Source organism: Suillus plorans, assembly GCF_016647745.1.
Source record: "Suillus plorans strain S12 chromosome Unknown HD556scaffold_98, whole genome shotgun sequence".
NCBI lineage: Eukaryota > Fungi > Basidiomycota > Agaricomycetes > Boletales > Suillaceae > Suillus > Suillus plorans.
The window spans coordinates 136121-150591 of record NW_024537482.1 but is presented as its reverse complement, the minus strand read 5'-3'; the positions used below and the strand labels follow the sequence as shown (position 1 = coordinate 150591).

The 14471-nt window shown below is 45.5% G+C and overlaps 6 protein-coding genes across 6 annotated transcripts; 3 read left to right on the top strand and 3 right to left on the bottom strand.

Moving 5' to 3' along the window:
* Positions 1-357: 357 nt before the first annotated feature.
* On the bottom strand, positions 358-1598 carry HD556DRAFT_1248736 (uncharacterized protein; the record flags this gene model as incomplete). The annotated part of the gene is made up of 7 exons (XM_041298792.1): positions 358-692; positions 746-833; positions 881-940; positions 989-1090; positions 1142-1224; positions 1292-1489; positions 1544-1598. Coding segments are annotated over 7 exons (921 nt in total), but the record flags the coding sequence as incomplete, so codon positions are not given.
* Positions 1599-2514: 916 nt separating this feature from the next.
* HD556DRAFT_1417607 (uncharacterized protein) lies at positions 2515-3579 on the top strand. Its single transcript, XM_041304377.1, has 4 exons — positions 2515-3051; positions 3111-3248; positions 3306-3400; positions 3516-3579. Exons 1-3 carry the CDS (start codon positions 2944-2946, stop codon positions 3360-3362), a joined length of 303 nt encoding a protein of 100 aa, XP_041153577.1. The 5' UTR covers positions 2515-2943; the 3' UTR covers positions 3363-3400; positions 3516-3579.
* Positions 3580-3728: 149 nt separating this feature from the next.
* Positions 3729-4746, top strand: HD556DRAFT_1417585 (uncharacterized protein). The gene is made up of 5 exons (XM_041304376.1): positions 3729-4038; positions 4085-4113; positions 4165-4220; positions 4272-4297; positions 4353-4746. The coding sequence occupies exons 1-5, from the start codon at positions 3812-3814 to the stop codon at positions 4549-4551; spliced, it is 537 nt and encodes a 178-aa protein (XP_041153576.1). The 5' UTR covers positions 3729-3811; the 3' UTR covers positions 4552-4746.
* Positions 4747-5087: 341 nt separating this feature from the next.
* Positions 5088-7081, bottom strand: HD556DRAFT_1070580 (uncharacterized protein). The gene is made up of 12 exons (XM_041296062.1): positions 6955-7081; positions 6786-6889; positions 6719-6733; positions 6629-6667; positions 6543-6574; positions 6473-6486; positions 6382-6417; positions 6143-6202; positions 5950-6084; positions 5667-5898; positions 5549-5606; positions 5088-5491 (listed from the first exon to the last, which is right to left on the bottom strand). The coding sequence occupies exons 2-12, from the start codon at positions 6834-6836 to the stop codon at positions 5294-5296; spliced, it is 870 nt and encodes a 289-aa protein (XP_041153575.1). The 5' UTR covers positions 6837-6889; positions 6955-7081; the 3' UTR covers positions 5088-5293.
* Positions 7082-7807: 726 nt separating this feature from the next.
* Positions 7808-10399, bottom strand: HD556DRAFT_1417567 (aryl-alcohol oxidase-like protein). The gene is made up of 9 exons (XM_041304375.1): positions 9918-10399; positions 9702-9862; positions 9547-9653; positions 9293-9497; positions 9057-9245; positions 8594-9003; positions 8457-8541; positions 8061-8407; positions 7808-8010 (listed from the first exon to the last, which is right to left on the bottom strand). Exons 1-9 carry the CDS (start codon positions 10007-10009, stop codon positions 7924-7926), a joined length of 1683 nt encoding a protein of 560 aa, XP_041153574.1. The 5' UTR covers positions 10010-10399; the 3' UTR covers positions 7808-7923.
* A 445-nt stretch (positions 10400-10844) lies between these two features.
* Positions 10845-13161, top strand: HD556DRAFT_1450080 (MFS general substrate transporter; the record flags this gene model as incomplete). The annotated part of the gene is made up of 18 exons (XM_041307713.1): positions 10845-10919; positions 10983-11044; positions 11103-11250; positions 11300-11344; positions 11400-11500; positions 11553-11570; positions 11618-11686; positions 11743-11818; positions 11865-11914; positions 11965-12148; positions 12195-12270; positions 12319-12377; positions 12425-12558; positions 12611-12692; positions 12751-12775; positions 12822-12898; positions 12950-13053; positions 13110-13161. 18 exons carry the CDS (start codon positions 10845-10847, stop codon positions 13159-13161), a joined length of 1437 nt encoding a protein of 478 aa, XP_041153573.1.
* Between the last annotated feature and the right edge of the window lie 1310 nt (positions 13162-14471).

Here is a 14471-nt window from a genome sequence, read left to right as displayed (position 1 = left end):
AAAATAACGCACTTATTTTAAAACTGTGGACGTTAAGCGAATATCACGCGTATTTTCGCAAATCAGACCTTGATGCAGGCCATAATTTAGGTCAAAGATGCACCGAAAACACCGCACGTAACACAAACGCATTGTCACAGCGGACAATAAACACTGACCAAGTAGACAACGAAAGCGATACGAAATGGTGATGCCAAGTACTATAAGGGCTGCACGGATCTCTGTATCATTCGTTTCAAGTAATATTGTAACGGACTGGAAAGGACCAGATATAAATTTAGGCGTGGTATGTTTGATCGCATGTTACACATCACAGAGCACGCGATCATGCGGTGGGTTTCCCTGCTTATTGAGATTCTATAGAAATGCGTGAGTTAGTGTGGGGGGAAGGCGATTTGGAGTTCGTACTTCGGTCTCTGAGAAGCTAACCATTCCAATATCGTCTGAGGAGGTCCGGTGAGCGAGGTCTACTTTCATTGTGCCAGTCCTATTAGCCTCCCTTGAGCTGGAAAACTCCGGCAGTGACTGAAAGGTGTCCGAGGTTGTTGACTGTTTGCTATTGCTTGTGCGGCTATTAAGAAGGACAAGGAAGGAATTGCTGTACAATTTCGAAAGCATAAATGCTGGTACCACATGGTAGAAATTATGCTTGAATGTCAAAAACAGGGTGAGCTCGATAATAGCAATTATAGCTATATCGTCAGCGGTGAGTAATACAGACATGAAAAAAATGTTGTATACACACCAGTGAGCATGCCGGTTTCTATAGTAATCCTAATCAACTTGTTGAGCAGCGAGTCCGTGGCGCGAAACCCAGTGCGACTTTTTGAGAGCTTCCGGCAAAGTCACATATAGCACTTGAGATGTATTATGAACTTACAAAATAGAACATGGCGCAGCAAATTATGATATCGCACAAGGCAGTTCCCCCAAGCCACACCTGCGGACGAGTAAGAATATAACCTCCTAGCATAGTGAGAACACATACTGCAGTCGTTTTGAAGGTGTTATCCTGGGTTCCTGGCACGTTCTGTGATATGAATATTTGGATACCTTCAGCCATTGCTGCGGAGCCCTGCACTAATGCGATCTGGTCCGGAGGCAGTCAGTATTTAACGAGACATATTTGACTTGGTCTCACAGCTGCGATCGTTATTGCTAACACAAGTGACTTGCTGAGGATGTAGAGGCGCCACGCATAGAAACATTGGATCGTAGCGCTGGCTATACGTAAGATGTCACACATGAGTATACGGTCTCTCTCGTTCGGTAGAGGTCAGAGAAAACGCACTGATGCCCGTTAGAACCGGAAGATCGAACCAAGAGAGCCAAACGTCCAACAAGTCTCCACCATTTCCCCATCCCAATGCAAGAGTGTGAAAAGAGTCGTGGGTCGCCATAATGAGCTGTAAAGTTTCAAGGACGAAAAGTCCGTATACGATGGACTTGATCAATCGATTGTCCTGAAAACCTGCTTGATGATAGGTGTCTTGTACAGAGTTACAATTCCGTCACAAGGTTAACGATATTAATTGTTACTCACAAAGCTGAGTTGCCAAAACACCATAGAGGCCCCAATTAAACTGATACCCTAGTACCTACAAGTTCATGAGGCTTGATAACCTTCAAGTCACCCGAATAAGCTCACCAAAGGACCTGTTCTATATTCCGTGAGTAGAAGAGTTAGTACATGAGAGAAGGATTCGTACTACTTACAGTTGTATTACAGCGTCTGCCATTGTGCTGACTCGGACTCAGTAAGTGTTGGCAAGTGCGAGTCCACAATTTATATCGCCAAGGAAGCCAGCCAATTGACGAAATTGGTAATGGGAACTGCGGTCTCGGCGTCGACTCGGAGCTTCGAGTATTACACTGGATTTTCGATATGCCGAGTCTGTAGACCTATCTCAGATCTCAACTTGAAAGTAAGCTCAGTTTAAGCGTCCTCGCACAGCTACTATGTAATCACTTACGTTCAGAATCATTGTTCATGTCTACTTTTTATTATACCATCCCCTACGGTCACTTTTTGGATCGTCGAGTGATCAAAACCTCGTGTCTTCAACGTGTCTTGATACTCTTTTTGTAAGGATTCTTCCGACATCGCGTGACAAACCAAGAGTTGCGACGTGTGTGGTCTAAATATAGTCACGACTGGAAGTAAGCGCTTAAGCGACCATGTGCCATTCCGATCACTCGATACTTGGCAGCCTGCTAGCCTCTCGGGTAACTCGAGTGAACTTAACCTGGCCCTGCCAGCTTGGGTGTTGGGTGCATGTTAATATATCCAAGGGTAACAAGGAGGCGGTCAAAATAACACAGCCAGCCCTGACCATTACGAGAACAACAATAAGAATACACATGTGTAGTTCTCTATTCGTCATCAGACGCTGCATGCTATTTAAGTCCGTGTGCAGCATGATGCAGCATGTACAGATACCATATGATGAGATGTCAACGTGAACAATGTCGTCCAAAAGGAAATTAGAATAACAAATTGGTACTTAGTGTTATCGGTTACATAAGCTCAAGCTCGCGCTCAAGTTCCACATGGTAAAACATTCTACCTCGCCACACATCATTGTCTTGACCACTCCGAGCTGTCTGCGGGGGAATATTTCTGGAACAACTTAGGCCATGGATGGGAAAAACACTCAGCAATGATGCAGAAATCCCGTGCACAGCATCTGGATTGTCCGCGCGCGGCGCGCTCCAAGTCATCCCATGTCACCCAACAAAGGCTACTGTCGTACTGCAATTCTGATTTTATATCGCCAGGCCCAAACACGAAACATTCTGATCGGTGATACATTTCCTATTTCAGCAGGTCGAAACATATCATATCTTTGAGATGCCATCAGCTTCCGAGCCGTCTGATCAATGATGTATATACAAATAAGAAGTATACGCGCACTAATTCCCTAATTCCCACTCCTCGAGGTCATGTCCACACAGACGCAATTACCATGGGCCCACTTTTCATCTAATGAATTGGCTTTGGTATCATTCACCCTTGTGCTGTACGACCACGCTATCACGTTTGCTGAAGAGGTAAATATTCTCGCCTTCATAAATCTGAGTCATCTCTCAATTTGCCGTTATCATTTCAGATAGATTTCTTCTGGTCTGGGCCATGGTCAGCTTCGAGGATACTATATCTCAGTGTAATGCCGTGGACAGATTTCATTTTATTGTCTGTGATTAATCGTAGGTTCACAGATCCGATACCTCGCTGTGACACAAGTGTTGTGCGTTTTTGACTCCGTCTCGTAAAGCTGCACCTGTTGACGAAATCGATTACATAGCTTGGTCCTTTTTGGTCCGTCAGCTTGAGTATTCTGTGTACTGGCTCTGGAAACTAATATCCGAACAGCAGATAGCAAGAACCTCAGTTATCTTGTAGGTATTTTTAGGTTGCGCATATCGTCATTGGGGACTTACATACAACCTTCCACAGGCGTGAGTTAGTACAGCTGACAGGGCCGCAGCAAGACTAACTCACATTAAAATACTAGCGCTGGCCAGCTTTTTGTCGTGGTTTATCTCCTTGCATTCGTGGTCATGGTGCTCTGCCAATGTTTGTCTTTCACTTTCTCATCGATCAAATTGCCTTTTTTAAAAATTCATATTTATCGTCCCTTGGGTCGAAGACCCTATGTCGGACATAGCCCTTCTCACCGCGGCTTGACTATCGTATCCAATTGCCTTTACTAACGACGAGTCTACAGGTGTCGTGACACTACGAGTGTGGCATCTATTCTATCGGAGGCACTTGATTAAATGGTTTGCGGCCGTCGTGTTCATCGGTTCCATGATAGGAACTGCAATTGTCGGTGGCGTCAGTTTTGACGCCGTCAAGAGTGCTTACGAGATCACCAACTCGTCCGTGAATTCGAACGACAGACCTCCAGTGATATTCGCAATCTACTTGCCATCCTTGATCGTTCATACGGTCATGTTCTCACTAACCATGTATCGCTTTAAAGCCAGCTCAGGTGCTTTGCAAGAACATGGGATTATTCACCGGTTCTTAAAAGAGTAGGCTTTTTTGTCGGTCGCAAACTAGTTACTAATGTTTGGTTAGAGGGATGTTTATGTATGCTTTTGCTGCGGGTGGGTATACCTCGATTATTCTTACATGACAGATTCTGAAGCAAATGATAGGAACGCTGCTGTACGAAATTATCTGCCTTTCTATGACTGAACTAGATCACATATCTGTAAGTTTTCATGACCATAGCTACCAACTACAATTTGAAATTCGGTTCCAGGTCTACTATCCAGCCCTTGGGGGAGGGTAAGGTCATGCCAACCTTTCTGTTCACCGAAAGCTCATGGGAAATATCCCCCAGATTGGCAGTAGGGACCACAGTCGTCTCCGTCTGTCGCGCGATGCTGAGCATTCGCTCATTGGCTGCAACTCACCATGTCGATCCTGCATGGTTGCTTAACCACGCAGAACTCAGCCGTGTTCAGTGGAGGAGAGGAACCAGTGAAGGGGAAATCTATGTCGAAGTTGATGAGATGGACGTTTTTCCTCCGAGTCTCTGACTTCTGCAGGGAATATATGGGCAAAGGCGATATAAAAACACGAATATAATCCATATGCTATTTCTTGATCTAACATACAAAACAAGACCTTAGGTCGCTATAAATTTGTGCCACACTCAATGCATCACCTAATGCCTATCTCGTTCTGTAAGCCAGTTGGCGCGAGTGAGGTGAGAGACAAGGCTGTGATGTTGAATGAGGCAAGAGGATGAATCGGGCGCAACGGAAACTTTGGAGAACCGGTGTTAGGTTACTAACCGTGCTTACTAATTACAAAAGCCGCGGCCTGTGCGGCTTTGGATGTCAGGCCATGAACGTTCTGAACGTTTGAACTTTGGCCTGGCTTGGCCCGCGGCCTGAAGCCGGGCTATGCACGTCACTACGGGGGCAGATCGCTGAGGAACTGAAGCAGTGCACTGTCACTCCATCGCACGCTCATTTACCCAAGTAATCGTAGGAATGATTGCATCACACGGAAAGAAAGACCAGTGATTGGTGCAAGTGCGGGCGGGCAGCTAGTGCCAGTAGTGGTATTCAGAATATTGGTTTAAACAAACATAACCACCACGGATAGTAAACCACTTATTATAACCAAATACTACGACGAAAACTTTGCCCAGAGTACGTCTCCTTGAAACTTCCTTCGGAACCCAAAATAATTTAGGTCAATACCATCACGAAAGTAGGAATAAATTCCCCTACTCTTTGTAGAGCACCAGTCAGCTGTCAACTTCACCGAGCATTACACACTACTGCTAGTTGATATATACACACGCTCCTGGAAAGCCACTGAGATCATATCAGTCGCCGCGTTGGAATCAACCACGAGCTTAGCATGATATTCTCGGATGCTAAGGATCAGGCGTGGTCCCAGCACAGACCTCTGCACGACCATAAAAATATCAAGCAAGCCATAAAAAATCTGATCTTCCAAGGGATTCTATAAGAATGATGAACCATGGTTGCATGCAGAGAGGTCAGTGAAAGATTGACATACCGTTAAGAGTGTCGGAAACAAATCGAGAATAACGAAGAGGCAGGAAGCAGCAACAAAACTAGCATGTCCGACCCTTCAGTGGAAAAAGGAACCATGATTATAACTTATATGAACCTACCTCGCAAGATAAATCACCTGAGTTTTTATCAACATAGTGAAAGAGTCCTTGATGATCCCTCTTGCATTTCCGAGCCGCAACTCACGGAAGTGTTTTACAGCAATCCAGATTGCGAGACATAGTGCGAGGACCTCCCATACGAGGCTGACTATCCAATCAATGGAAACCAGAAGTGTGATATCTTTCGCAAAGCCATACGAGCACTGATGATTGCCGAAGATGATGAGTTCCTCTGGTATTCATTAATGAGCCCCATTTTGGTTTCATCCACAATTAGACGTACCTCCTGAACTATACACTGCTGCTAGTACGATTACCACTCCGGTGAAAATGTAGACAGCCAGGAAGGTAACAACGAGAAAGATCAGAATTCTTCTGGATCGTTGATACATGGCATATAACCGAGTGACGATGATGACTTGCAGTATGTTTCGATCAAGTCAATATCACTGAGGTCTCGCAAGTGCCAAGCTCACCGCACAACATCGCTAACGCCAAAGCACTCCCCGAACTCCGTACGACGTATATAAGAGAGCCTGACGAATCCAGTCAGTGACCAGCCTCGGGCAGTACACACTGCAAACAGACTCACATCTGTGGCCGTATAGCGTGGCAATCATGAGTGACTCACCAGGAAGTTAGTAAAGAGCCACACCCACTCCTACAGGGCACCACAGTTAATTGGAGGGGAATAGTAGGCATCTGTGCACAAGACTCACTGTATCTGTTAGCGGGATGGTCTGAACACTGTCTGTATGTCGTTGGTCAGAAGACCCGAAGATAGTGAATGTACTAAGGAGACATACTCAGTACGGCCGGGCTGATTATGAGACAGACCATTAGCATAACACCGATTATTTAGCCTTCTGAACATACGCAGCCCAAAATATTAATCCAATGTAGCGCGCCTAGGATACTTTTAAGTCAGCACAATATGGTGCAACAAAAAACCTGCTACATACACCGAGATACATAATTGTCATGAGAGACCAGGGTTGCCTCTGTAATTAAGTGTATTTCGTCATTTTTTCTCTGACATAGACTCTACTCACCCAGACCAATTCAATCTACAAAAGCATTCTTAGCGAGATGGCTGCTCCAGTCGTAGCATTGACGTACCTCTTGTCCGAGTGTAAGTGCTGAAAACACTTGTAAGATATCAACAGTCATTTAAATATGACCATGCTGACCCCAATCATACGTCGCCCCAATCAAGGAGGCAACTGTGAAACCGCAGCCAAGGTTAGATTAAGATAGCAGCTTCAACATCTGATTGCTCTCCGCGAACCTGCAAAATAGCTATAAACACGTTCTGCGTTGATGAACGGCAACAAAGCGGGATCATTCGAGACTATAGTCATGTTGGTAGAGGATAAGTGTGGGTGAAAAGCTAACTTGGTGGACGTATGACGATAGCATTCGTGCTAGTTATATAACCACCACAACTTGGATCATTGAAACATCGAGGGTTGATACCGTCACTGCTTTGATTTGCCAAAATAGATATTTTTGGTTGGTGGTGAAACACTAGTACTTGAGCAGCATCAAAAAACTGCCAGTACTCTTGCCGCCTTGCTCGTAATGTTTTTGCTGCACGTGTGCATAAGTCCATCAATGCAAGCAAGTAATACGACACATACCGGTCATGGTGCGACCGTCAAGAAGCCTGTCATATCTTCTCTCTTCATCTCGCCAGCACAGCCCCGGTGAGCGTAACACCTCATCCAAAAATTGCGTCGACATGATGCCAGATCTGAATAGTCAGCCATCAAAGATAGGGGAGATCCACACGAAGCGAACAAACTTGCATCCTACCCGGGCTATCGAAACCTCCCTGTGAGCACTGCTGCAATATCGAGTATGCCATTTAATTCTTTAATTTCTTGTCAATTTTATACCTACCGAGCCGGAGTTTACAGTTGTCAAACTGAACGATGCCCTGAAAAGCAGACTGGGCTAAACTCAAATGTTGCTGCTGACTCGTAAGAACACTTACCGAAAACCAATTTCATCAGAGACGTATTTGCGCTCTTGGAAATTCTAGGTGTTACAGGCACTTCGGTGTTCCTGTTTTGAGATGTCATCACCGTCAATGCCGAGAAGATTACTTTTAAACACAAAGTTCTCATGGCAGCCGTAGCCTTCCGATCAAAATCTATGTGATTAAGTGGCTGCAACCTCGCACATACAGAGACAAGAAAACATGTACGTGATGAGTCCACGGGACATTATGCTTCCAACCAGCTCGATCCGAGACTCAGGACCATGCAGCTTTGATCAAATCCGCTGCTCTTTCAGCTAGGGCATAAACACATGCTTGAGGATGTGCAGCCGGTATATACGGCTGAACAGATGTCAGAAACATTGATCACGTAACGCCAAGCTGAGACTCACTAAAACAGATGCGTCTACGATTCGCAATCCAGAAGACACTTTGACAAGTAAATCTGGGTTGACCACACCATCCTGGTTAGAGTAGGACGTCATTCGAGCGGTTCCAACTGGATGGAAAACCGTAGATGTTGAGTTCCGAGCATACTCTGCTAAGTCTGCGTCTGTAGTGGAATTGAGAGCACCAAGGGCTTGGATAATGTAACCTTTCCATGCGGGCGCCTCGACGAATCGCTTGGCAGATTTAATGGCTTCCACCATTACATAAATGTCGAATGGGCTTTCCAGCAATGCAGGATTGATGATTGGGTTGTCAAAAGGATCGCTCGACGCCAACGTCACCGAACCACCTTGAAATCAGTCAGCGACTGAGCACGCGATACGCGCAAAATTACGCACGAGATAGTGGAGAAGCTACGTTTGTTACAACAGACATGAAAAACCCTGTCGCTGGGGTACTTTCAACGAATGACACGAATCCGTTCTATAACGCACGTCATCAGATTACACGAATGAAATGAACAAGAGAGACTTACGACGGGCAGGAGTTCATAGTGAGCAGATGCCGGGCCAGCAGATGGGTCAGGATACTGTTGGAAGATACTTGAGTTTGGTGGAAGTCGCTTCCAGCCAATTTGGTTGGCACCGGGGTCCGAGAAAAGGCCTGTGCCAGTCGCATTCCATTGTGCGAGCAGATCAGCAGTCAGAGTGGCATTTCGACCAACTTTTTCGAACGTGGAAGTGGAATTGACGAGCCAGTGATTGGCCAAGAAAGGATGGTCAGAAAGATTCTTGCCAACGTCTCCAAGATTAAGAATGGTAGTGATATTCAACGACGCAAGCAACGCCGAGTCGCCAACACCGCTCAGCTGTAAAAGCTGGGGTGTATTGATCGTTCCGCCGGATAGAATGACTTCTTTGGTTGCGTTGAACAACAATCGTGGACCTTACGAGAGCATGTGAGTTGAGAACACCAGGACGCAGAAACGCTACAGTCACCTGTTGCAGTTTGAGCCACCTCTACTTGGCCGAATGTCGGAACGCCATTTTCCTGCGAAACCGCTACAAGTTTCGTGACGCGAGTTTGGATGAGGACATCCAGGTTGTCTCTTTCCATCGCAGGTGCCAAATATGATGTAGCTGAGCTGCTCCGAAAACCTTTCGAGCTCACGGAATTCTGCACCCATCCTAAGAATAATGAGCGGTTGTTCCTAGTGTTACTAGCATTGCCTGACCAAGTCCCAGAGGATAGCCTGAATTCATGTCTACGTTGTAAGGGAACTCGCAGTCCAATTCTCTCGTTGTGTCGATAACACGCCGATCCATGCCACTGACGAAGCCACCCAGGCTTACTTGCACTGGCCCCTTCTTGCCATGTATAGAGGGATCCACCTCTCCGAATACAGAACGATTGTCCGTAGGAGGGACCAAATGTTCGCTCTACCAGCCAGTTAGAATTGAGCCAGGTCAGTAAGATGGGGGTATTTACTTTCTTCATGTAATGAAACATTTCATCCCACGACCAACCAGGGTCACAGGTCACATCCGCGAATCGATTATAATCATCTATCGAGCCTCTGGTCCATATCTCAAAATCTGGAACCCCATTAGATCTTTCTTATATTCTAAGAATAGTAGACTTACTGATTGTACTTGAGCCCCCAAGGACATAACCTCTTGGATATGGTATAGACCTGTTATTGAGACCGATTTGGGGTGTGGTCGTGTAATTCCATGTAACAGCGGTGTTCGGGGAGAGAGAAGAACCTAAGAATGGCACTTCAGCGGCTAGAATGTTTTGGTTACTTGGAAAATATTAGTGAGTAAAAGACAACAAAATTAATTATCAAATAAACATACCTCGAACCAGCTTCTATCACGAGGACAGAAAAAGCAGGATTCTCTGATAGCCTTGCTGCAATGACACTGCCTGCTGTTCCCGCTGATATCATGATGAGCGGCCGAATGGGCGGAACAATTTAGCATCAAAACGAGTAAACAAAGAAAAAGTGGTCACCTCCAACCACGACAAAGTCGTACTCCCTCGTTGGCAACTGAGTTGGATCAGTATACAGCGTCGCTGTAACAGAACTCTGGAATGCCAGTCCAGAAAGGAGTAGAAGGCGCAACATGTGATGTAGGTGATACCCGGGGTGTTTGAATCATGCGTCTTATAGGCCGATAGATCCATTGATGTGATCAGCCAGCGACCATGCGGTGGATACTGACCTTGTGGGACACTACGGTTATAATGCTGGCGGGTCATCATTCCTGTTCCTCCTCAGGGCCCATCAATAGTCACTGTCAGGCCTCAGGCCGGATGTTACAAAATAAAGCCAGATCTGGTCGTTTAATTATTTAACGAATATTATAACATGTAAACAACTTATCATGATTCTTTTACGAATTAGGTAAGTGTAATATTAGCACGCTGCATCCATCATGGCATCAGTACAACATGACCCACTGGCAACGTTGTGTTGTGTACCACATTTCACAAGCTCCATGACTAAAAGCCGCTCCCATCCCGGGGGCGGTGTTACTTATTGTTTCCTTTTGTATAGCTGATCTCTCCGAGAAGGTGCGGTATGACAAACTATTTTTGCTTCGAAGCTGTGTATTGAAATACAATAGTACTAGTATACTATACTAATACTGCCAGGGCTGTTCAATCGTTCTCTCAGTGTCTCATTACCCACCAGCAGTCAGCGCTAGCTTTTGACGGCTGGCAGGTGTACCTTTTCATATCCCAGCCTCAACTAGACTCATCGAGTAACTCGCAAATTCATGGCACAAGACAACGCCACGCCGGTAGATCCCTACTTGGTACAATTTGCACCAGACGACAAGGAAAATCCAAAGGTACCGCCGTTTATCTAAAGCTTCGTCCTGCAAGCTCTAAAAACGTTCGACGACCAACTTCAGAACTGGAGCAGACGGAAACGTTGGTACCTGACATATTTTGCGGGGTTATTGGGATTTAATGCGTGAGTTCTTCCTCTTGAACGCTGCAACTCGACAAATGACATTAATGATGTAATTTAGCACGTTTGCTTCCTCTGCCCCTTCTGGCATTGCTACCCAACTTATGGCTCAGTTCAAGCTCTCTGAAGAGGTAGCTGCATTGACGATTTCAGTTTTTGTGGCCGGGTATTGCGTTGGACCCCTTTTCTGGGGCCCACTATCGGAGCAGGTATATCAACTTTGTATTTCGGAACACCGTTTTGTTGACAAGTTACCAGTATGGCAGAAGGTTGATATTCCTTGTCACGTTTCCGGTATACGCTGTAAGTGGAGATCGCACTCTAAGCATTAAAACATTTGACACATACAATGCATCAGTGTTTCCAAGTTGGTTGTGCACTATCGAAGAACACGGCATCCATTATTATATTCCGTCTGCTCGGCGGTCTGTTCGCTGCCGCGCCGTTGACCAACAGCGGGTATGAGCTCAATTCGTCGATTCAACTTTTCTTGACCAATAGCCCCCAATAGTGCGCTGATATCGGACATGTATGTATAGATTAGCCCTCTCCTTGCTCTAGCTAAATGTCTCATAGCTGGGACGCGAAAACTCGAGGAAAAGCGTTGGCTCTATTCACTCTTGCACCTTTTGTTGGACCAGCCTTGTAAGCGGGCGCATGATTCACCTGACAAGAACGACTTACATGGAATTTTTCCCTAGTGGACCACTAGTTGGGGGCTACATTGCACAGTCTGGGACCCCATGGCCATGGTTGTTCTGGGTTCTCACCGCATTCGTAAGTCGCTTAACGAGGAACGAGCATATTCACCAACTTTTCATAGGCTACAGTGTGTTTTGTGTTCATCTACTTCACTCTACCAGAGACATATGCGTTAGTTGATACAAGTGCCGATGTATACCATGCTGACTTTGTACACTCAGTCCCATTGTCCTTCTGCACAAAGCGGAACAGCTTCGTTTGAAAACGGGGGATCACCGATATCATGCTCCTCTGGAGCTAGTCCAAGCAAAGCAGCTACACAAGCGACTTGAAGAGAGCCTCACCAGGCCTTTTAAAATTCTTATTTGCGAACCAATGCTCATCGCAGTCACTGCTTACATGAGCGTAAGCTCTCATCTCTTCCATCTACTTTGACTTGACTGTCGTGTAGTTCGTCTATGGATGTGTATACCTGCTGTTCGAAGCATATCCTGTAGTGTTCACGGTGGGACACGGCTTTCAGCCAGGTATCTTGCTACGTTTAAGACTCGATTTTATATTAATATTTGCCTTAGGGGTGTTGGGGTTGACTTACCTACCTCTGGTCGCGGGCAGCATAACGGGCGTTTTTGGAGTGAGTCTTGCATTTTTCGCTGTTCACCCTCATCTGACTTTTCCTAGTATCTCTTGATATTTCACCCTCAGTACGAGGCAGCAATGGATAAGCACAAAGCAGGACTGGTTTCTCCAGAGATACGTCTTAATCTGGCTATGTCTGGGGCGCCCCTATTCGCCATCACCTTCTTTTGGTTCGGGTAAAGCCCAATTGATACCCAAGTGGTCTTGTAAACTCACATTTCTTTGTAGATGGACATCTTATCCATCCATTTCATACTGGGCACCAATGATGGCAGGTGCTTTAATGGGACTCTCTTCAATTTGGATCTTCGTAAGAACTTCCTTTCATATCAATTTTCATACCTTAATGAGTCAATTACGTTTTCTAGCTTGCATTATTCAACTATATCATCGGTACGATGAGAACTCTTTCTTTCCTCATTTCCTCAATTTTGTATAGACGTCTATCTTATTGCCGCTGCATCTGCCCTTGCTGCGAACACTGTTTTTAGAAGTGCTGCAGGCGCAGTGTTTCCTGTACGTCTCTTCTTTTGTAGCACTGACAGTTGGTGCATGACTCTCTTGCAGCTATTTGCGTCACAGATGTACACTGCCCTTGATCCACGATGGGCTTCAACTTTACTTGGCTGTATTGCCTGCTTGATGATTCCCATCCCTATCGTGCTGAAACGGTTTGCATCTGATTTTGCTTTGGAGAATCTGGTGATTAATTATCTTTTGAACACAGCTATGGTCCGATGTTACGTGCCAGGTCTCGGTTTGCACCTGCGCTTGTTTAATGATGAATGCACCGATTTTGCTCCCAAGGACGTTTCCATAGTGTTATCGATGAAGTTTTTTATTTTATCAGTACATACGTTCCTAATGGACAGTAGCTGATAAGCTCTATTTTGTCCCATGTGGTTGCTTTCGGTAGAATTATATTAGTAGCAAGTCCTTCAAAATTCAGTGTGCTAAGATTGTACCGCCAGGAGTTTCACTATGACACCGGAGGATCAAATACTGCGGAGTAGAATAAAATAAGGAAGATGCTGTGAGTTAAATTTCCAAAACAACGTTCTGAGCCCCGAGCCCCTATATGGCGAATAGTTTATATCCGCGTGGCCGGCGGGAACGGAGGACTGATGGGGGTACGAGGGCATTCATGAATTGGGAGACGCGTAAGGACACCGGGAGTCGTATATTCTCGACAGGACAAAAGTTACGCCAAAAGTATCTGGTACCTGGTCTCCGTGACTTGACTCACTTTCAGCATGATGGGGATAGTCGCTGAAACCTTTACAGGGACATCATTGAGCTCCCTGGTGATTTTTCAAATTCATATCAGCACAGACTGTAGAACTGCGGCGTTTCCACCGTGGACTGGTGAGAAAGGTATATTATATATCGTTACATGACAATATCTGCAGAGCATCTCCTTTCTATCTTCATCGGTAAAAGCAGTACATGAAGGCCCTGCAATTGACGTAACGCACTCTAATGGACTCCTCGGTATAAGTGCTCTCCTTCTCGTCATCATGCCATCGGCTTTTGATGGTACCACGTTGATCAATGATATACTGACGATATACACACCAGAATGCGATTTTTTTTCGCTAAACATGAAGTCAATACGTGAAACGAGTAAGCAGGCTTCAAAAAATAGCTTACCTTTGCAAAAAAAAAACGAAACGGAACACGAGAACGGTGTTAGTCTGAATGTTGTGTTTGCGAAACGCCGGAGAGTAGCTTTGCATATATTTACTTCTGTTTTGGCACATCATGCACATGGCCCGCCCCGGATGCCACTTTCCTCAGTCTTTTATCTTATCTGCCAAGTCAGAGGTACGTCAAATGATTTCATCACTCCCTACAATATTCGTACTAGCCTACTACCGTAGGAATACTCACACTTTTATATCTAGGTACTTTACCACTCCACTTTTTCAAAGTGACCGTTGATCCGTTTAAGTTGGTCCGGCGCCCTTGCACCCCGTCGCGTAAAGTTTGTGACGAGCTTTCACACTGGCTGTCATGCAGGGTGTATTTGGTAGCATGAATATGTCCGGCAGTATAGCGCTGACGCGCAGAACTTTCTAAAGATTTTGCG